This window comes from Castor canadensis, chromosome 6 (genome assembly GCF_047511655.1).
Source record: "Castor canadensis chromosome 6, mCasCan1.hap1v2, whole genome shotgun sequence".
Taxonomy (NCBI): Eukaryota; Metazoa; Chordata; class Mammalia; order Rodentia; family Castoridae; genus Castor; species Castor canadensis.
The window spans coordinates 2,626,769-2,647,146 of record NC_133391.1 but is presented as its reverse complement, the minus strand read 5'-3'; the positions used below and the strand labels follow the sequence as shown (position 1 = coordinate 2,647,146).

The following is a 20,378-nucleotide window of genomic DNA, read 5'->3' as shown; positions in this document are numbered from 1 at the left end:
AGCGTCTGGGGAGGGACCGGAAGCTCCCATTCTGCTCCCCCGGATATCTCGTGGGTCTCGGAACCTCTGTAGCCCGGAACTTTGGGCTTCTGTGACCTCCTTGGCTGCGGAACCGGTCGCGCAGGAGCTCAGGTGGGCGGGGATGCCTCTTGGCCGTGGCGTGCCGTTGTGCGCTCGTCCGGTTGTAGTTTTAGTTTCAGGCACGCGGCGGAGTCGCTTGCGGACCCCGCGTAGGCTACGTGTGGCCGGAAGGGAACAGCGGCTGGCTGGACCAGCGTCCGCAGGGTGCGAGACTCTGCTGCAGCTTTTTTTTTTAACCCCGTGTGTATTTAGCACCCATCACGGGCTGTCGGTGAAGCCCTAAAAATCCATTTATTCGATCCCCGCCCCAGCAGGATGGGGCCCCTGCCCCTGATTCCCAGATGAGGCAAAGGCGACGGGCAGGGCACTTTCTGGTGGTTCTAAAAAGATGTGCCAGGGACTGCCGGGCCCGGCGGCAAAGTGACAAGGGGCCACGCCGGGGACCCAGCGGCCACGGTCCCCAGTTCAGAAATAAGGAAAGCAGGGTTTTGAGGAAAAGGAAATAAGACTTACTACTCATCAAAGAGGAGGGCGGAGTCAGTCAACTTCTCAAAGCTCCGTGGTCCCCCTTCTGGGAGAAAATGTCTGCCTTTTGTTTTTTTATTTGTGGACTGGGATTTGAACTCAGGGCCTTCGCCTTGAGCCACTCCAAGGGTTTTTTTGTTTTGTTTTTTGCCCCGAGAGAACTGTTTGCCCAGCCTGGCCTAGAACCGTGATCCTCCTGATCTCTGCCTTCTGAGTAGCTGGGATTGCAGTGCTTTTTAAAGGGGAGTTCAGGGGTTCAGCTTGAGGACGTGACAAAATGCATGTCCACAACGGCTGCTGGCCGTGGTTCTGCAGGTGTCCAGTGTCTCAAACCTGCCTCAGCTGACAGGCTCAGTGCTCTGGCCGTCAGAGAGAGAAGGGGAGAAGACCACCCGGTTTAATTGGAGGACCAGGGAATGAACCCTGGATTCTCCAGCATGTAGACAAAAAGGGCGAAAATGTGGGTTTGATGACCAAGCAGAGTAAGCTGGCCCGCGCTCAAGTGGGTACACCGAAAGTTTTTCCCTTTTGTAATCCTGGTTACATTTTCCCCAATTTATGCTTCTGTTCCTCTGGAAGGGCGTGGTAACCATCTAAGTGTGCTTGCCTTTAGGTGATTCCTGTAAGGAGGCGGACTCAGCAAAAGCAGCTTTTAAACCCAGCCTGACCACCTGCAGCGGCCACTGAGGGGACAGTGGACTGGGCGGGGGGAGGGAAGGAGGGAGAGGAAGCAGATTGATAAGCCCCGCTGACTGGCGGATGGATGGGTTTGGGGGCCCAGAAGGGCAAGGGCAGGTGTAAGTAGGGCACTGGGGCAGAAAGGTCTGCGGAGAGTCACTGAATGAGCGGGCAGTGACTGGGTCCTCTGGGTTCTGGAGTAGAGTAGTGAAGGGTCCTTCAATCGAGTGGGTCACACCTGCTTGTCATGGATAAGCACGGAGACGCTGGAGGGAAAAAGGGAAGGAGGGAAGGGATGAGCTAGGGAGTTACCATTAGAAATTCCAGGCATGGCTTTTTGAGTTTTTTTGGTGCTACTGAGGTTTGAACTCAGAGCTTGCTAGGCAGGTGTTAAGCCACGCCCCCAGTCCCTTTTGCATTGGCTATTTGTTTTGGTTTTTTGTTTGGGGCGTTACTAGCGTTTGAACTCAGGCCCTACAAATTGAGTCACTCCACCAACCCTTTTTTGCGTTGGGTATTTTTGAGATAGGGTCTTGTGAACTATTTGCCCAGGCTCCTCCTGATCCTCCTGACCTCTGCCTCCTGAGTAGCTGGGATTACAGGTGCAAGCAACCAGCACCTGGCTGCATGGGTTATTTTGGGATAGGGTCTCACTTCATGCCCAGGCTGGCCTGGACTGTCATCTTCCTGTTTGAGCTTTCCTGCCAGGCCAGGATACCTGGTGCCATCTCACCCAGCCCTTCCTTGAGATGGGGTCTTGAGAATTTTTGCCTGGGCTGTCCTCAAACCTGATTCTCTGATCTCTGCCTCTGGAGTAGCTGGGATTACAGACGTGAGCCATCATACCCAGCTGCAGGCATGGTTTTGAGGAACCTTGAAGGTGTTTGACTGACACTGGGGATGGAAGATGGGAGCCACAGGTGACCATGAGTAGTGAGGCTGGAGTGAGCCGGTGACCCGGAGAACCCTGGGGATCTGTAGGTTGAGGGGGAGGAAAGCAGGCAGTCTATGGGGGCCCACTGTGCACTCGTGTTTCGTGTTGAAGGTAACAGTGAAGTGCACAGATCGTCAATGAACGCTGAGGTTTTTCATTTCCACCAATTAGCAGTACATTGGGAAGGCTATTTTTGTTGATTTTTTTGTATGTGTGTGTGGTACTGGAATTTGAACTCAGGGCCTCATGCTCTACTGCTTGAGCTGTTCCACCAGCCCTGTTTTCGTGATGGGTTTTTTTTTAAGATAGGGTCTCTTAACGATTTGCCCAGGCTGGCTTCAACCATGATCCTCCTGTCTCCTGAGTAGCTGGGATTACAGGCGTGCACCACAGGTGGGTGCCCGGCTGTTGTTTTTGCAGCACTGGGGATGGAACCCAGAGCCTTGTCCCTGGTAGCAAGCTACATCCCCAGCCCTAATCCAGCAATGTCTGCCTGGCTCTGGTGGGGACTGGCTTGTGTTTGCTCATTTCAGGCCAGGATAATTTCCATAGAGACCGTTTCCAGCTCCCCAGAGAGGTTGCCATGCCCGTCCCATGTTTGTCACCGAGACTACTTGGTCTCTTTCTACACTCTATGCAAATAAAACACAGAATTTTACATTTGTTTTCTCATGACTTGTTTCCAGACTTTGGTGACGACCCTCGCTGCGATGCACGGTCCTCACCGGCTCCTCTGCACAGGCTCGCACACGCTCACCAAGAAATACTGTCTGGGACAGTACCTGCCGTTTCGCACAAGACTTGACTTTTGTATAAAATACCATTTTAAGGTTGTACTAGTGAAAAAATAGTTGTAATTTAAAAAAAAAAAGCAAGCTGCAAATCTCTTGGAGATGCATCCTCCTGCCAGGACTTGACGAAAGACACACTGGTGGCAGGCAGGCGTGTCCATGCATCCCAAGAGGCCTGGCACCCCTCGCTCATCTGTGTCTGTGAGGGGGACGCTCGTGCAGGCTGAAGTCACAGCTGGGGTGTGGCCACACAGGCCTTGCCCGGCCAAGTGCCAGGGGGATCTGCAGGCGTCCGCTGGCCCAGCCTTTGGCATGTGGCCAGAGGCAGAGGAGGGGGAGGCTTGGCTGGCCCCTCCCTCGCCACGTCTGCAGGGCCCCCGAGCATTGTCACCTCCCTGGGACAGCAACGTGCTCAGAGGACTCAAAGGACAGGCACTCGAGGGGGTCTCCTTTGTCCTTGTACTCTGCTTCCGCTGGACGGAACGGCCAAGGTCAAATGGACAGTGCAGCTCCCAGCAGCACCCACTCCTGGGAGCAGAGCGGGCTGTGTCCCCACCATCTGTCTGTCTGTCCCTTCCCTTCCTCCTCCACAGCCACCCCCTCACAGGGACCACGCAGTCTTGGTGTCTTTAATATATAATTTTATTTCTGGTTATAGAAACAAATTCTAAGAGGAGAAACAGAACTTCCCATCCACATCTGACAATTTAATAGATAAAAGAACAGTTAAATGAAAAAAAAGTAGAAATTTTAAACTTCGTTATAGCTTTAAAGCATTAACGTCTGATACAATCAGAAATCACATTCAGATCTCCAAACTTCTTAAAAAAACAGTATGGGTCCGTAGTAAAAAAAAAAATACTGTATCCCACTTGAATTGGAGCCGGGTCTGACGGAGTCCCAGTGCCCCCCTCGAGGCGACTGTCGTCACCTTTGGAACTGGATCCCATGGGTACCACTGCTTTTTAAAGCACAGATTATTCAACATGTAATAAAAATACTTTAGAAAGCCACTGTGAAAATAAAAACCACACTCGCACACACTCCCCGAACGCCCGCCCCCCAAGTGATTTTTACAGAACTATGGCCGGGTAAGGAACCACCTCGGTCCTGGTGTCACCTGAGTGACATCTCCCTGTCCTGAATCAGGAATCGAGCCACCTAGGTGAGGGTGTTCTAGGAACCCAAACTGCATCCCTGGAGAGGAAGGAGGGAAGGAGGGAGCGAAGGGCCACTTTTAAGCCCCATTTTTACTGATTTAAAAAAAAATCTGGACCAGCTACCCAGGGCACAGTTAGCAGGGGACAATGATGCCCAGGCGTGGGGCTTGTGCCAGCCCAGCCAATCCAGTGGGGTCCAGGGGACAGTGCTGGATGTGGCTCTGCTGGTGACAAGTGCTTTCTGTGGAGGGGAAGAAACCCCGGGGTGGGGGGAGGGCAGTGCTGCCCATCTGCTCCCCAGACCTAAGGGACACATCCAACAAGCAAACTGTTCCCAACAGGACCCCAAGAGCAAAAGCAGGGCTCACACAGCTCTGAGTGGCGGCTGGCGAGGCCCTGGGTGCCCTAGGGTGGCCATCGCAGGAAGACACTGGTGTCTCCTGGGCTTTCTGTTCCCAACAGGCAGTGCAGGGAATGGGCTGTCCCTGGACGGAAGGTGCTAACGAGGCACCTCTGCCCCTGTGCAGCCCCGGCCGGGCCATCGGGAGCCCCAGAGCTAGCAGAAAGACGGGGTCCCCCTGCAGCCCAGAGGCTGCTGCACCCTGGACCCTGGACCTGGTTCTGAAGGGTCCCTCCAGTGACAGAGCTGCCACAGGGGCCCAGACCAGCCCTGGAGAGCAGACCGCCCGCGGCTGCAGGCGACACAACCAGACCACACGGGTGACTTCTGGTTTTTAACATGACTCTAAAACTAGTTTCCCAAACCAAGTCAGTGAAATAGGCCTGTTTTTAATTTTTAATTTCAGTTCATTGAAAACACCACAGGCCCGTCACAAAATCCCAGTCTGCCAACCAGCGGTGCCCTAAGGTTGGTGACAGGCAGGGTAAGAAAAGGAAGCAGCAGCTCCAAACAGGGGACCCTTCTGCCACTCCCAGTACTACATTCAAGGCCAAGGCCAAGGCCGGGGAGGGGCGCTGCCACCTGTGAGCCGGGCCACACCCTCCTTCTGGCCACCAGCCAAGCAGCGTTTGGTACAGAAAGAAAACACAGGGCACGGAGTCCTGCTCTGGACCCACAAACCGGAAAGAACGGATGACAAGCCTGTGTGCTGACGTTTAAAACCCTAATGAGAGACAGCCCAGAACGGGACTGTGAGGGGCAGGGACGCGAGGGCAGGAGGTCCTCCTTACCATCCGCGCTCACCTCCAAGGCAAAGTGGCCCGGAGCCAGGCCGGGCCATAGAGTGACGGGATTCTAAGGACAGCCCACACAGCAGCTGGGGACAAATGCCTGCCCTGTCACCCTAAGCCAAAACCAGGGCAGTGGCCAGCACTGGCTGTTGGCACTCAGTGACCAACTGCAGCCCACTTGGTCACTCCTGCTCCAGATGGGGCACTTTTTAGTTATTCTAGAGTAGTGTACCCCAAAACTGGCCACATCCCTCAGGCCAGGGGAAGTCACCTGGGTGCAGAGTGGAACTTGAGGCAGAGGAAAAGCAGTGCCGCTCCCCGTCAGCTAGGTCGGATTCCACGCTCTGTGTGCTAAGGGGAAACTTGTCCAAATTTTTCTCAAATTCAGTGAAGGCATGTTTCTAAGTAAGATCTGCTCTGTCTATCTAGGAGGACAGAAGGACACCCCCCCACCCCGCTTCAGTCTGTCTACAAAGAGGGACCCCCACCCCGCCCGGGTGAGTCTCAGCCCCCTGAACATTCTGGGAGGCCCTTCCTGTGTCTGCTGATAGACACTGTGACCCCACACAGTCCCCTCCAGGCCTGGTGAGGGCAGAGGAGCTGCGGGAGCAGGTGACCACCCAGTCACGATGCACACTGTGCCCATGGCTCCGTGCTCCCGGGTGGAAGGGGAGACAGCGAGGAGGCAGGGGAGGGCACGCGAGTTCCCGGGAGCATCACTGGCCTGCCACCCTGTGCCATCGCTGTCCTATGTGACCTACGCTGGGATGCAGCTCTAAGTCTGGGGCCCGCGGGTGTGACGCAAGGCAGGTGGGTAACAGGTGCCTGGTGGGCGAGGTGGGTCCATCAGCTGGACCTCGGGCCATGCCAGTGCCCCGAGCCCCCCAGGGGCCTTGAGGGGCAGGTTCCCCAGGCTCCACGTCTGTGCTGGAACTGCTGACACTCCAGAGCCAGGGTCAGCCCACCAACAGCCTAAAAGGTCACTCAGGCCCTGGTCTGCACTGGCGGTCCCAGGCCACCCTGCCTGGCCACAGCTCTGCTCCATGGACCAGCTCGGCTGGTGGTCTTGACTTGGTGGCCCCAAGTACACTGTATGTCCGTCCCATGGGTCTCTGGCTACTGGTTCCAGACAGTTTCTGACAAAGGCCATGCGTGGATGAGCAAACACCCCTCACAACCCTCCTGTCCCCAAACCCAGAGCAGCAGCCTGTCCTCCCTGCCCTGTCCCCTCCTCTCCTTCCCCTGGGCTGGCAGCAGTGAGCACGTCCCTGACAGGACAGAGGCCTGAATGCCACAAGCCAGGATGGCCGATGGGCCATGGCAAGACTACCAGCAGAGACCTGCATGGACACAGCGCGTGGGGTCCCAGCTCTGGGTGGGGCCACACAGGGCTTCCTGCGGCCATCATGACAGCCTGTAGAGTCTGCCTGCCTTGGAGGTGACCACGTGCAGCCTGGAAATAATGACTAGGAGGGAAGGAGCAACGAGCAACCCTGATGTCCCTGTCACTGGTCCTCACGTGGGGCTCCGGCTTTGCCTGTGGCGGCTCAGACCCACCTGTCAGCGCCCGCCCCCCGACTCACGCACACGTCACGCACACGTCAGGCACATGTCACGCACACGTCAGGCACACAGGCCCGAGACCGGGGGCTGAGTGCAGCTGTTTGTCACCCCACATGGGGCCGCCCCAGACCCTGCCTGCTGAAGCCTTGCCAAGGCGACAGACAGAGACCAACAGAGAGAGAAGAGAGACAGAGAGAGAGAGCCCGCACGTCAGCTCCTTTCCCTTCAAGGGAAGTGCCACAGAAACGCCACTCAGGGCTTCCACACAGCTGGGCAGGAGGACGCTGGCAGATGCTCCGCCCTTGTCCTAAGTGGGGCTGGTGACTTTGACAGTGGCCGTGGGCGAGAGGCTCATCCCACCTGCCCACTGCCCTCCTGCCCAGGAGCTTGACCACAGCTGGTGACCCGCCCTGCTTCTAGGTCACTGACAGGTGTCCCCCACCTGAGGCGACTCGGGTCCCACAGAGGACGCTGCTGTGCCGTGGAGACGGTGATGCAGAGGACCGCGGTCTGTCCCAGGGCTGTGTCCAGGCTGCTGTTTCTCGTGGTCCACCTGTGACCGTGTGCTTCCGAAAGTTGCCTCCAGGGGGCTCCACCGTCACCCCACGCTGGCTGGGGCTCCGTGCGACTCACAGTGCCCCCGCCACAGGAGGGACTCCCCTGGGAGCCGCCGAGCCCGCTGCCCGCTGGCCAGGGACTTCCACTCACGGACCCGGGGCCCGGGCTTCGGTTCCAATCTCAAACACTGGGCAGGTTTTGGGGTGCAGAGGAAATGGGAGCACAGCGGGAAAGGTGGTGAGTGAACTGCGCGCCACCAGAATGGCAGTGTTGTGACGGGGCCAGCAGGGACACTCTGGCTTCCGCCTGGCCCCTGGGGTCTGCTCGGGCCAGTGCTGGGCACAGACGCTCCGCAGCAGCCCCGGCTCATCTTTTTGCGTGGGAGCCACGGGTCCTTCTTGAAGTTAGCAGGCAGAGTGGCCGGGCCCCCCGAGGCTGCTCCAGTCCAGAGACCAGGACCCCAAAGACGCGCGGCCTTCCGCGTGGGCCTCGGGTCTGTGCCGAGGCCGCCTCAGGTCAGCAGTAACAGGAAGCGCGTGTGCTCCGAAGCCAGCGCGGACAGTCCCCCGCCTCAGTGACTGCAGTGACGTCTGCGTCCTTTCTGGGGAGGACACCGTCAAGCCGCGTGGCTGGCGGCTCCTGGTTTTCTGTTTCCGATGACTGCAAACAGGAACCCGTGCCAGTCCCGTCCTGTGGAAGGTGGCTTTGGTGTGACCATGCTGAGCCTTCGGGGGAGCTGTCCTCATCCTGGTGCTCGTGGGTGGCGGCCGTGGAAGGTCCCCGTGACAGGCGCTGGGCTAGACTCCCGACGCCGTGACCGAGGGCCGGGGGAGACGGTAGTGCCAGGGAGGGAAAGAACCACACAGAACCCCAGGACGTACAATCAGCCGTCTGAACGTGTTTATGTGTTTGTTTCGAACCGCGGGAGGACAGGAGGCAAATGGAAATCGTCTGGGTGCGGAGGGCAGAGCCACCGGTCACGGGCTGCAGGTGGCTGCGAGTGCTCGCCGGGTCCATGAGGGCGGCCACCTGCACTGCCGGCCGCTCGGGCTCCTGTGGCGCGAGTCCCACTCCACCCTCGTGCAGGCGGCTTCACTCCCCGGTGCCCGGGCCTTGGGGGCCGGTGGCTGCCGTCACTGCAGCCTGCGTGGTGGCCGTCCCACTGGGCTCCTCTACCCGGGACCTCTTGACCTCAGGCTCCCCGCTGGAAGAGGCCGGCGTGGTGGTGGAGGTGGCTGGGGCTGCTGTGATGGCCGCTGCTGGCTCCTCAGGCCCCACCTCGCACACCCGAGTGACCACCACCGGTGTGGACGAACTTGCCTGGGCTGCCAGGAGCTGCAGGGGGCTGGTAAGGGCTGGGGGCAGAGGCGGAGGAGGTGAGGAGGTTACTCTGGTGTCTGGGCACGAAAGGGCTCAGCCAACCAGGGAAGGACCACCAGGTCCACTACGCCACACTGCACCCTCACGCAGGGTCCCCGCCCTCTTCCTGAAACCCTGTTCTCACCCTCCACTGGCCAGGGGCCCGGCCTCAGGCACCATCTACCTCCTGCTTCTGCCTGGACCCCAGACCTCCTGGTACCCCCTCCCAGCACACGGAGGGCCCCCGCTCTGTCGACTTAAAACTGAGCCCCATCTCCCATGCCCCCCACTTTCTGTGCTATCTGACCTCTGGTCTCCCACCCAGGGCTCTTCTCAGAACACTGTGACGGTGCTTGGCACCCCCGGTGCTCTGTGGCTGACTGAGGTGACAGGGCGAAGGGGGACTGCGGGGGGAGCCAGTGCCCAGGCCGGGCTTCAGACTGGCCAGGGCCTCACCATAAGCGTTGCCGGCTAAGCTGTTCGTGGGCACAGTGTGCTTCCCATTCTGCGTGACAGCCCGGACTGGGAGGTGATGCTGCCCGATGGTCACTGGGGTGGCCGGCTGCAGGATGGTGACAGTGTGTCCAGGGACCCCCGGGGCCATCTGGCTGGCCACTGTCTGGATGACCCGGCTGGCTGCAGGGATCGTGGCAAACGCAATGGTTGGTTTCTCTTCCAAACCTGTGGGGTGGCCAGTGAATCAGAGCCACCCTGGGCCCAGGAGGGTTCCTACGGGGCCTGCACCACGGGCTGCCGAGAGGTGAGGAGCACAGTGGCGCTGGAAGAGCTGCCTCTCAAACGAAAACCCCAGCAAGAAATGGGTTTCAAAGGAAAAGCAATTATTAAGGTTTTAGAAGAACAGATCTTAAACTTCAACCAGGTCCCAGAATGTGTGTGTGCGCGTGCATGTTTACACACATACCAGCTATGGGGCTTAAACTCGGGGCTCTGCCACTTGAGACACACCCCCGGTCCTTTTGTCTTAGCTTATTTTTCACACAGGGTCTTAACACTTTCATTTTGCCACGCCTGGCCTCGCACTGTGATCCTACCTATGCCTCCCGCACAGCTGGAATGACAGGCGGGCCCTACCAGGCCAGGCTTGTTTGTTGAGATGGGGTCTCATGAACTGCGCTCCTCCCGACCTTTGCCTACTGAGGAGCTGGGATCGCAGGCGTGAGCCACAGCTGGCTTAACCAGCCCAAACTTAACCTTCGAGGGAAAACACATTCTGTGGAAATGACTTGCTTTTAAAAAAAGCTGTGGCTCAGTCTTCTCTCCCTAATGTGAGGTTTCCGTTATGACAATATTAAAGTAAAAAGTCACTGTGGGGGGCTGGGGGTGTGGATCAAGGGGTAAAGCGCCCACCTAGCGAGTGTGAGGCCCTGAGTTCAAACCCCGGCATACACCCCTCCCCCCACCACAAAGGGACCACAGGACCTGCTCGGTATCACTTGGAGGGCAGATAACCAAGTGCTTTTGAAGGCACTGCAGGCGTGGCGGGAAGTCCCCAGAAGGGACCCCAGACCCTGCACCCCAGGCCCAGCTGCACCCATTACCTCTTGCTTCGCTGCCCAGGTCCAGCACAGCCGTGCCTGTTCCATCGTGGGAGCCACCCGCCGGGCCCTGGCTGGCGAGGATGTAGCCATTGGCTGAGCTGGCAGAGGTGGTGACCACCCGGACCATGGTGACGGTCGGGGCTTGCTGCACCACGTGGATGGCGTGGCCTGAGGGCTGCTGGGAGGTCACTATGGAGGCGGGCATGTAGGCCACAGGCTTGGCCACTAAGCTGGGCTGCCGGGGAGGCACAGCCATGATCACTGGCTGGGTGCTGACGGGGGAGCCTGCACGGAGCACAGAGGGAGGGCGGTCATTCGGACAGGCCTCAGTCCGCCCTGTCGTCTTGGGGAAAGGACGAGAGCCGGCCTTACCGGGGGCACTCTGGGAGTACCGGTACTCAGGAACGGAGGCTAACTTTGACCCCAGGTCAGGGTCGTGAGGAATGGGGGAGCCCTCCCGAGACAGGCACTCTGGAGTGTGCAGGCCGCTGGAACGAGGGGACATCAGCCCCGGGTGAGTGGGTGAAGCCGGAGCGCTCCTGAGGACAGAGAGGAAGAGGGCCCACGGTGTAAGTCTGTGCCACAGACCGAGGAGGACCTCACGCAAGATGCCACGCACCCTGCGTCCCCCGCGTTCGGGCCCCTTGCCTCCTGGGCTCCTCGGTCTCCCTGACCTTTACAACTCGCTCAGGTGACAGCATTCCGCTAACTGTTGCCATGGCGGGCACAGGGCCTAAGCCGGCACAGCCAGTCCCACACGGTGGGGAGTTGGGGGGGCTCCGTTACGGGGGGGACTGCATCATCTATGTCAGCCCTCGTCACAGAGGTCCCAGCCACCCTCCACACATGGCTCAGCTGTGTCAAAGGGCATGGCTTTTGTGGACAGTCAACAGGACCGGTTCCCAAGAATCCCAAAACAACCCAGACGGATGCTGGCACCACCGTCTACAGGCTCAGGTCCGGGAAGCAGAGTTTTCTGCACACAGACAATTCCTGGGGCACCCCTGCCCACCCCCTCCCCTGACGGTGACCAGGGAACGACCAGTGGCCATGTGTGGCCAGCCGCAAGCAGGCAGAAAAAACCTTGACCCACCAGGGAGGGGCAGTGCCTGGTCCTGTGGTCGCAGGCCGCGGGTCACTCCGACTTTGCCCTCCGGCAGGTGAGATGTACCCCCAACACCCGCTCCATTAACGGCAGAGGTGACCCTGAGTTCTGCCCCTCAGAGGTCTGGCATGGTGCCAAGGAGGGGCAGCTGGCTATTCCTGGGGTCCCCTGGGCATTTGTTCCCGTTCTCGCCGACTCAGAGCCTGTGCCCCTTGGCAGGAGTCCAAGAAGCACTGGGTGACACAGGGGTCCTGCACCAGTCCCCAGAGCCGACGTGCTGCGAACCACCCAGGGGAGGCCATGCCCCAAGTGTGGGGACAGTGGCAGGCGCTTACCGTGAGGACAGGGGCCCGAAGGGGGTGCGGAAGCAGGAGACGCCCCTCTGCCGCCGTTTGCGGAACGCCTGCTCCACAAGCTTGGCTTCTGAGGCGGGGTCGATGCGCCAGAAAGACCCCTTTCCCGGCTCCTCCTGGGAGCGAGGGACTTTGATGAAGTAGCGGTTCAGAGACAGGTTGTGTCGGATGGAGTTCTGTGGGGAGGCACACACGCCCCGTCACGTCCAGCAGGGCACACCCGCCACCCCAGTCTGAATGCAGCAGCGGAGGTGACGGGACCGTGGCTGCACGGGGACCGTGCCTGGCAGAGGAAGCCCGGGACACGGTGGCTTTTCCTCCCCAAGTCCCACACGGTAGAACCCATCACCGCGCTTTACAGAAGCAGAGCAGAAAGGAGCATCTGGGGAACAAGGAGAGGACCGGGCTGGCAGAGCGTCTGCCTAGCAACTGTAAGGCCCCGAGTTCAAATCCCAGGGCCACCAAATCAAAAACAAAGGCTGTCTTAGACGCAAGGGCACTGAGGCGCCGTGGGCGACCGGGCAGACACCCCACGTCCCCCCTGACCATCCCCGTGGCGTGGCAGGGCTGGGACTCGCGCTCACCTGCCAGCCCTTGTCGGCGGTCCTGTAGTACGGGTAATGCTTGGTGATGTGGGCGTAAATACCGCTCAGCGTCAGCTGCCGGTCCTGGGCCGAGGAGATGGCCTGCACGATGAGCTGCGCGTACGAGTACGGGGGCTTCGACTCGTCCTGCGGGGACAGGCCTCAGGGTTGGCGGGGCCCACCTGCCCTCGAAACCCTGCACGACTCACACCACCACATCCGTCCCCGCAGTCACCCTGCTCTCAATGGGCTCGTGGGGAGGAAAAGCTCCATTTTTATCAGAGCCCAGATCTGAACTCAACACATGAAGTCAGTTATGGGATGGAAATGAACTAAGGCACAAAGTTACGAGAAAACCCGTGTCACCCGTCTCAAGGACTGTGGAGAAAGCCTGAACCGTCTCATCAGTCGCAGATGGAGCCAGGAGGAGGGCGCGTGGCGTGACCGCCAGTCACTGGGCACCCCTGGGCCCATCGCACGGCTGGGGAAGGGCAGACAGCTGGTGGCTCCTCTGTCAACGCAGCTACACGCTGCACCCTGCAGCCCCAGGACCCCTGCTGCCCCGTCTGTCACCATGCGTGCACGAGAGGTCAGACCTTGGGGCTGTCCCCGCCAGACGTGTCAGCCTGCTGCTCCGAGGCGGCCTTCGCCGCGAACTCAGCGGCCAGCTGCAGGTCTGAGGTCACGTTCTGGACGAAGCGGTAGCTGGAGGACCCGGCTCCGCGGGGGCTGGCCGGGCAGGAGTTGGGGACACTGAAGAGAGGAAAGGACACACCGTAAGTGCACGACCCTGGAAAGATGACTATGGGACACATCGCAGGACCACCCTGGACGACGGCGGGTGGGGTCACTTCTCCGCACAGGAAATGTCATGACACTGTGTGACCCTCCTCAACCGAGAGAAAGGCCACACAGTGTCACAGTCAGGACCCTGGGGACGACACACAGGCTTTCTCCATGGAACCTCCTCCCCCAAGCCAAGACTGCCTGGAACCCAGGTGCACAGGCGGGGTGCACAGAAAGCACCCCCCATAAAGCTCTGCTCTCCATGGAGCCAAGGGCACTACAGCCTCTGCCCAGCAGGGCACTGAGCCCCGGTCCCCAGGAGCTGCTAGCCAGGGCAAAGGCGTCCACCAGGTGTCACCCCAGGCAAAGGCTCAGGGTGGAGAAGACCACAATTACACACCCGAGGATCAGGAGTCAGAGGCAGCTGGGGTGGCACTTGACCTCCTCTGAACCTCGTGTCCTGCCAGCACCTGGCAAGCCCCAAACCTGGGACCTGGGGCTGCGGCCAGGATCCCGATTAACCGCACAGTGTGGCTCTGCTTATCGAGCCACACCAAGTCTTGATTCTGGAAAGGATTTCTACAGAAAACACCAAGAAAACCTGCTGAACCCAGACCTAAGGCTTTCCTGTCGGCGTCCTGCCTGCATGGGGCTCCCACCCCACCGCCTGGCCAGCCTGTGAGTCACCCACAGCTGGGCCAGGATAATCCTCCTACCTGTCCCCAGGCCACCCAGAGCCCCGGGGAGGTGGCAGCTGCTCCTGCTTCCATCTCAGCTCAACTGTCTCCTCTGATGACCTCCCGCCCAGCTGCCCAAACAATAAGACTTCTCCTGAATGCCCCTCAGCTCAGGTGTGGCCTCCCGTACAGAACTTAGAACTCTAACTTGACACCCAGTTCCCTAAATTCAGTTGAGAGGCAAGTGCTGCTTTTTCAGTGGGCTGTCCTGGCCCCTCCCTGCCTTGCATCCTTAGCTTAAAACCCAGCTAAAGCCTCTGTCAGTTAGAAATTTTAACCAAGAACCATAAATGACCTTGTGAGAGGTAAAAAACAAAAATAAGGAAGTTTTTCCTGAATTTAACTGTGAACATGAGATATAAGGCCAGGCCAGGCACAGTGGCTCATACCTGTAATCCCAGCCACCTGGAAGGCAGAGACTGGTCCTAAGCCCGAGTCAACCTGAATGACCTGAGCATCACCACGTAGGCCTTGCTGGGACCACAGGCCAAGGCACCATCTAGAAACAGCTCCAAGCGGCTGAGGGAGGCCTGTCCACCAAGGTGACAGGGTGGGAACTGCCTGTGGGAGCACTGGGGAGTGCGGGGACACGAGGGGGAGGGTGCGGTCCGCAGGACGGTTTGAACAGAGAATGGGCGAGACTCGGCAGATGCTGTCTCTGCACGGCTTTTCACAGCCTGGGCCTGGCTCATGCCAACAACTGGGGTGTCACTGCTGGGAGGGGCGCAGTACCTGCTGGGGGCACTGATCTCTGTTCACTCAGCCTTTCCTCAACGAAAGGAAAGTGTCCAGCGAGCACCTGCCTGGTCAGGCCACCCTAACACTGAGCCTGCATCTCACTCTGCAAAGGCTGAGGGCTGTAGAGTGAGTGCTGACTTGAACACAGAAGGCAGGCACTCAGCACCTCAGCTCCGGAGCGGGACTCCAAGCTCAGGACCTCACAAAGGAACCTCGGGCCACCTGGAAGATAATCCAGAAACTCAGGGCGAACTCCAAGTCCTGTTCTGTTCTACTGCAAAATTCTCAGATGGCAACTTGAAGAAACCGGTCAAAGAGGGTCAGGCATGGTGGTGCACACCTGTAATCCCAGCACTCAGGAATCAGAAGTGGGAAAAGCTCAAGTTTCAGGTCAGCCTGGGCTACCCAGGGAGATCCCGTCACAAAACAAAGCAAACCAACGAAAAGACTAAGACGACAAAATGAGCGTGCACCTGTCTCTGGAGGGGACCCTGATGCTCCCTGGCTGCAGGTCCTGGGCCCTGTGGGGGCCTCAGGCATCATTCCAGGAAAGAAAGGCCTGCCGCCACAGAGGAAGAGCAGAGCTGGGGACCTCCACAAAGACCCCACGCACATGCCATGTCCCTGCTGCCCGGGGCTGTGTGACAGGTAGAAAAGCAGAGGTAAGTGAAAGCCACTGTTGCTGTGGTGTGCATAAAATCCCACCTCTTCAATTTCAGGCTGAGGCAGGACTCAGGTAATCAGGCATCTGGGCCACAGCAGAGGTGACATTTTCCACTTCACTGAGAAAGCTTTAGGCCCTGAGTGCAAATTCTAGGGCAGGAAAGGCCGCCTGCTGTCCCCAGGACAATGCCATACTGGCTCCATGACACAGGCCCAGGAGCTGTTCCTGCAGCTGTGCCAGACACACCTGCAGCTCACACCCTGCCAGGCTGACGGAGGCCACATGGCCAGGAGCAGCTGCTATAGCCAGCCTCAAGTTCAGGGCGAGCTTCTCCTGCCACCACCTCTGCTTGGTATCAGGGACCCCAAGAAAGCTAGTGACCCTCGGTCACTTTGCTCCATGTGTACCACAGCAAGGTCCAATAAATGGAGGCTGCAGCAGAACTGTGACCCCACACCCCAAACCCAACACAGATGAAGCTGCTGCCAGGCCAGGAAGGCCAGGAGGCCTAGGCCAAGGCACTTGTCTGCAGCAAGCTTCTACCTGCAGGGACTGCACAGAACCAGACAAGGAGACAGGGGGCTGCCACCACCAGGGACGAGACAAAACCCAGAGGAAAACAAAACCCGGTTAGCAGCCCCAAGGGGGCAAAGGTACCAGACACTCAGGTGGTGTTTCTTTCATCTGGGGTCTCGGCTCACCAGCTAGGTGCTCTGCCACTTGAGGCATGCCATGGCCCTTTTGGCTTTAACTGTTTTTCAAATAGGGTCTGGCATCTTTGCACAAGTCAGCATGGACCTCGATCCTCCTATTTATGCCTCCCAAGTAGCTGAGATTACAGGAATGAACTACTGCACCTGCCAGGGTTCAACTTCCTAACCACAGCACTTGAAGCCAGAAGGAGACTTTAAGTTCTGAGGGAGAAATGTTTTCAACCTAGAATTTTCTACCATCCATCCAGTGCAAAGGGACAATAATGATAATTTTCAGGTGTGGAGTCTTCACCCTCCAGCCCCCCGAAGGTACTGGGTTTGAACTCAGGGTCTTGCATTTGGTAGGCAGGTTCTCTGCCAGTTATGCCACGGCCCTAGCCCTTTTGGCTTTAGTTATTTTTCAGATACTGTCCTGCTAACTTTGCCTTGGGGGTGGTCTTGAACTGGCCACCCTCCTGCCTTTGAGTAGCTGGGGCAGTACTGGGGTTTGAACTCAGGGCCTCACACCTGCTAGGCAGGCTCTCTACCCCTTGAGCCACTCTGCCAGCCCAGTTTTGTGTCGAGTTTATTTGAGATAGGGTCTCACAAACTATTTGCCCAGTCTGGCTTTGAAGCACAATCCTCCTGATCTCTGCCTCCTGAGTAGGTGGGATTACAGGCGTGAGCCATGGTGCCTGGCTTGGAAGGTTTTTTAAAAAATGTACCTCTCCTGTGCTGTTTGCCAGGAAGCAAATGAAGGCTGTTCCCTTAATAAAAACAAAGGAACAGCTCAGGAAAGCAGAAACCACCAGGTCATCAAGATTTTTGGCCTCTGGGATTTCCCAGGATGGAGCCGATCCCGTGGTCAGAGGGGCCCAGACCCAGGCGCTGGCGGGAAAGGCAGCCGGCCTTCACGGAGGCCTCATGGTCACCCCAGAAGGTGCAGCTTTGCCCCAGCACCGGCACACAGAGAGCCAGGCAGGCGGAAGGGAGGAAATACGGGAAATACACACCCCGAGCATGGAAGGAAATGGCTGGACAGCTCGAATGAAAAGATGCTGACACAGTGAAAGCAGATGATGTCACCCCATTGTGAGCACAGGGTGGGGGAAGAAAGTCTAATTCTTCCTTTCACAGAGGAAGTCCAGCTATGAAACCTCACAGACCCCCGTGACAAAGGCCAGAGGACGGGTGAGGCGTGGGGACATTTCTGCGGGGTCTTGTGTGGAGAGCGTTCATTTTCTGAAACGTCAGAATTCCACAATAGAACCTCGAAATCCAGAGAAAAGAACAATTTCAGACGCAAATGTTCAAGAATGCTGCGTCCTGGGGAGTCAAGGCCAGGCAAGTGACGCACGCCTGGAGTCTCGGCCACACAGGAGGTGCAGGCAGGAGGACCATGGTTTGAGGCCTGGGAAAAGTGTGAGACCGTCTGAAAAACAAACTGAAGCCAAGAGAACTGGGGCAGGGCTTAAGTAGCAAAGAACCTGTCTAGAAAGCTCTCTAGGCCGTAAGACCGATCCCTAGGACTACCAATTAATAAATAAGTAAAAAAAAAACCCAGGAGCTGCTTGAAAAAATTAACTACTTTCTGAAACACATCTTGCCTTGGTGACAATACCAGGAATCTGGCCCGAACATTGGCTCCTCTCAGGCAGACAAGGTGCAGCTCCACGATTCTTCAGGCTCACACCAGACACAGCCTTCTGGCCTCCCTGCCTCCCAGCCTCCGCCAGCTGCCCTCCACACTCATGTGCCCACACAGTCATGCAGGTCACCACACACAGGTCCACCTGAGAAAACACACCATGGGCCCTGAAGCCCCCCAGCCCTGCCAAGATCACGTGAGAAGTGGGGAGTTCCCACAGGTGCCGTTCAAGGCTCTTGGACAGTACGGGCGCAGAGCTGGAGTGTCTCTGGGGTGGTAAGGGGGCCACACGTCCCAGCCCCAGTGTTGACAAACCCAGCTGTATTTCCACAAAGTTTTCAGATGGGAAGAGGGTCAAGTGGACCCCACACACCGTGTCTTCCTGCAGGTGTTGGGGCCCAACGGGCAGGCAGTGCACACAGGGCGGATACGCTGCTCAGCACACCCTGGGCTGGAGATTTCATCGCGCTGCGCAGATAGAAAACTCAGGACCTCTTCGCTTGCGGAACTCTCCAGTTGACAGCTGGGCAGAGGTGACTGGACTGTGAAAGCAAGGGCAGTGGACCGGGGACAGGCACAGCACCAGAACTGCAGACCCCATGACCTCCAGATGCAAAGCCCTCAACAGCAGGGAGGCGCAGAGCAGTGTAGGCTCGGGATTCCAGGGCCGGGGCTTTGAAGGGGCCTCCTTCTTATTCACCTCTGCCAGATTTCACGAGAAACGTTTTATGGAGGCAGCTCCAAAAATCCTCCCCTTAGGAGCAAGACTAACCCCATCTCCCCGCCCCCCCCACCCTCCTGAGGGACCCAGCCCGTTTTTTAAGCTCCTTGCTGTAAGGAGCCACGGTTTCCGCTGCTCTTGGTTCAGTGTGGCCTGACAATAATTAACCAGGCTCCTTTCCCAAAAGCACTTCTTATTTACAAGAAGCAGCAAGGTCACACACTGCTGCTAAAGGTCGCTCATTCACTGCTAGGTGGAGAACTTCCCCGCAAAACCACAGCGGAGCCCCTCCTCCCCTCCCCCTTCCTCCCCTCCCCCTTCCTCCCCTCCGGGAGGCCAGCAAAGCGAAACCAGCCCCGTGGAGGTGGAGTCCAGGCAGGGCCACCGCCCACCGGGGACCTGCATCTGGGGTGGCTCAGCAAGAGGAGCCCAATCCCAGGTCCCCAGGCCCTGCACCAGCAGCCAATAGCAAAGGGCGAGCACAGGAGCACCAAATTAGGAAAGCCAGCTCGGTGGTGGCGGTGGTGGCAGCTGGCGGGGAGGGGCAGGGCCGGGTGGGGCAGGGCAGGGCCGCCTTGTTTGTAAACACCGCCCCCCCTCCGAGAAACTCAGACTGAAAGGGCCCTGAGCCAACCTCAGGCCTGAGGTTCCTAACAGTCAATCAGATTCCAGGGTGCTAAGATAAGCACATGTCAACACAGGCCCTTTCCTGTCACACTCGTTCAAGGCTCACAAGTCAGAGAGCAGGTCCCCAGTAACCTGCGAGCAGGGACCCAGTCCCCCAGCGTCACCCCTCCCGCTCAGCAGCAGCAGGAAGGGCGGGTCCCGCTGGCAACTCTGCAACCACGGAAGCCCTCAGCCGACTTAGCACTCCCCTTGTCTGGAATATTCTGGCTCCATTACGCCAGAATTGCCATCCGGGATAAGCAAGGCGTGACTTTTGTGGGCACAGCCCATTCACAGTGGATGGCAAACACCACCAACGGCCAGGCCAGTCAGAGGCTGAGGGTGATGCGCCCCAAACGCCCCTTGATCTGGCTCCCAGTGGCCATGAGCAGAGGCCACCGACCGTGACCCAGCCCCACAGCACGTGGCATGGCGTGGCCTGGCTCTTGTCCCAGCAGCTGCTTGGTGACACACACGGGCTCTGGACAGCTTTCAGACGTGTCCACACACCGCACACGCCACCCATGTGCGGTGAACATCTTGGTGGGTCGCCATCAAACATCTTGATGGGTGTTGTCTAGTTCCACACCAATGATCACTTCCGCCTGTGATGGCCCTTCCAGGACACTCCAGGTCTGGTGTCGCTCACCTACCATCTCACTTTCCAGGCTGATCCAGGTGGGAGGGCCAGGTGGGAGGACTCTGTGCCTCCTCCCATGTGCACAGGCCACAAGGCCAACACTCACCAGCAGGCACAGGGCCACAGCTCCCACTCTGGGCCATTGTGACCATTGCTGCTGAGACACCTGGGCAGAGGCTTTGCATGGACACGTGACAGCAAACTGCTGGGTCACAGGGGACCTTTGGTTTAGCTTTTGTGGGGGACTGTATCATTTTACCACACGTGTATGTATGTTTACATATAAAATGTAAGATAATTAATATATAAAAATACACACATTTGTGGTCCTGGGGTTTCACTGGGCCTTGTCCCTGCTAGGCAGGCGCTCTACCACTTGAGTCCCTCCTTCAGATTGGGTCTCACATTTTTACCAGGGCTGGCGCTGGCCCACAATCCTCCTACCTATGCTTCCCATGTAGCTGGGATTACAGCTGTGAACCATGATGGCCAACTTGTTGTTTGAGATGGGGTCTGGCTAACTTTTCTCCAGGCTGGCCTCAAACTGCAAGTCCCCCAATCTCTGCCTCCTCAGTTGCAGGAGTTATATGTGAGTCACCTGGCTTGGGCCAACCTGTCACTTTTCATCAGTGTGTACCCACGAAC

General features: G+C 58.2%; 1 protein-coding gene and 1 long non-coding RNA gene across 3 annotated transcripts in view; one reads left to right on the top strand and one right to left on the bottom strand.

Annotated features, from left to right (window-relative positions):
• The first annotated feature begins 53 nt into the window (after nt 1-53).
• Nucleotides 54-3,827, top strand: LOC141423971 (uncharacterized). Its single transcript, XR_012448733.1, has 2 exons — nt 54-2,611; nt 2,905-3,827. It is a non-coding gene; the product is annotated as an uncharacterized lncRNA (long non-coding RNA).
• Foxk1 (forkhead box K1) overlaps nt 3,634-20,378 on the bottom strand; it is a 53,559-nt gene continuing 36,814 nt past the window's right edge. The window contains exons 3-9 of one of the 2 annotated variants that reach the window (XM_020177051.2): nt 13,038-13,194; nt 12,442-12,588; nt 11,840-12,033; nt 10,772-10,938; nt 10,400-10,684; nt 9,297-9,521; nt 3,634-8,836 (exon numbers count right to left, since the gene is read on the bottom strand). In XM_020177051.2, coding sequence (XP_020032640.2) covers nt 8,574-8,836; nt 9,297-9,521; nt 10,400-10,684; nt 10,772-10,938; nt 11,840-12,033; nt 12,442-12,588; nt 13,038-13,194 — 1,438 coding nt within the window. In that variant the 3' untranslated portion in view covers nt 3,634-8,573. The remainder of the gene's footprint in view (nt 8,837-9,296; nt 9,522-10,399; nt 10,685-10,771; nt 10,939-11,839; nt 12,034-12,441; nt 12,589-13,037; nt 13,195-20,378) is intronic. The other variant, XM_074075463.1, reaches the window with a different exon arrangement.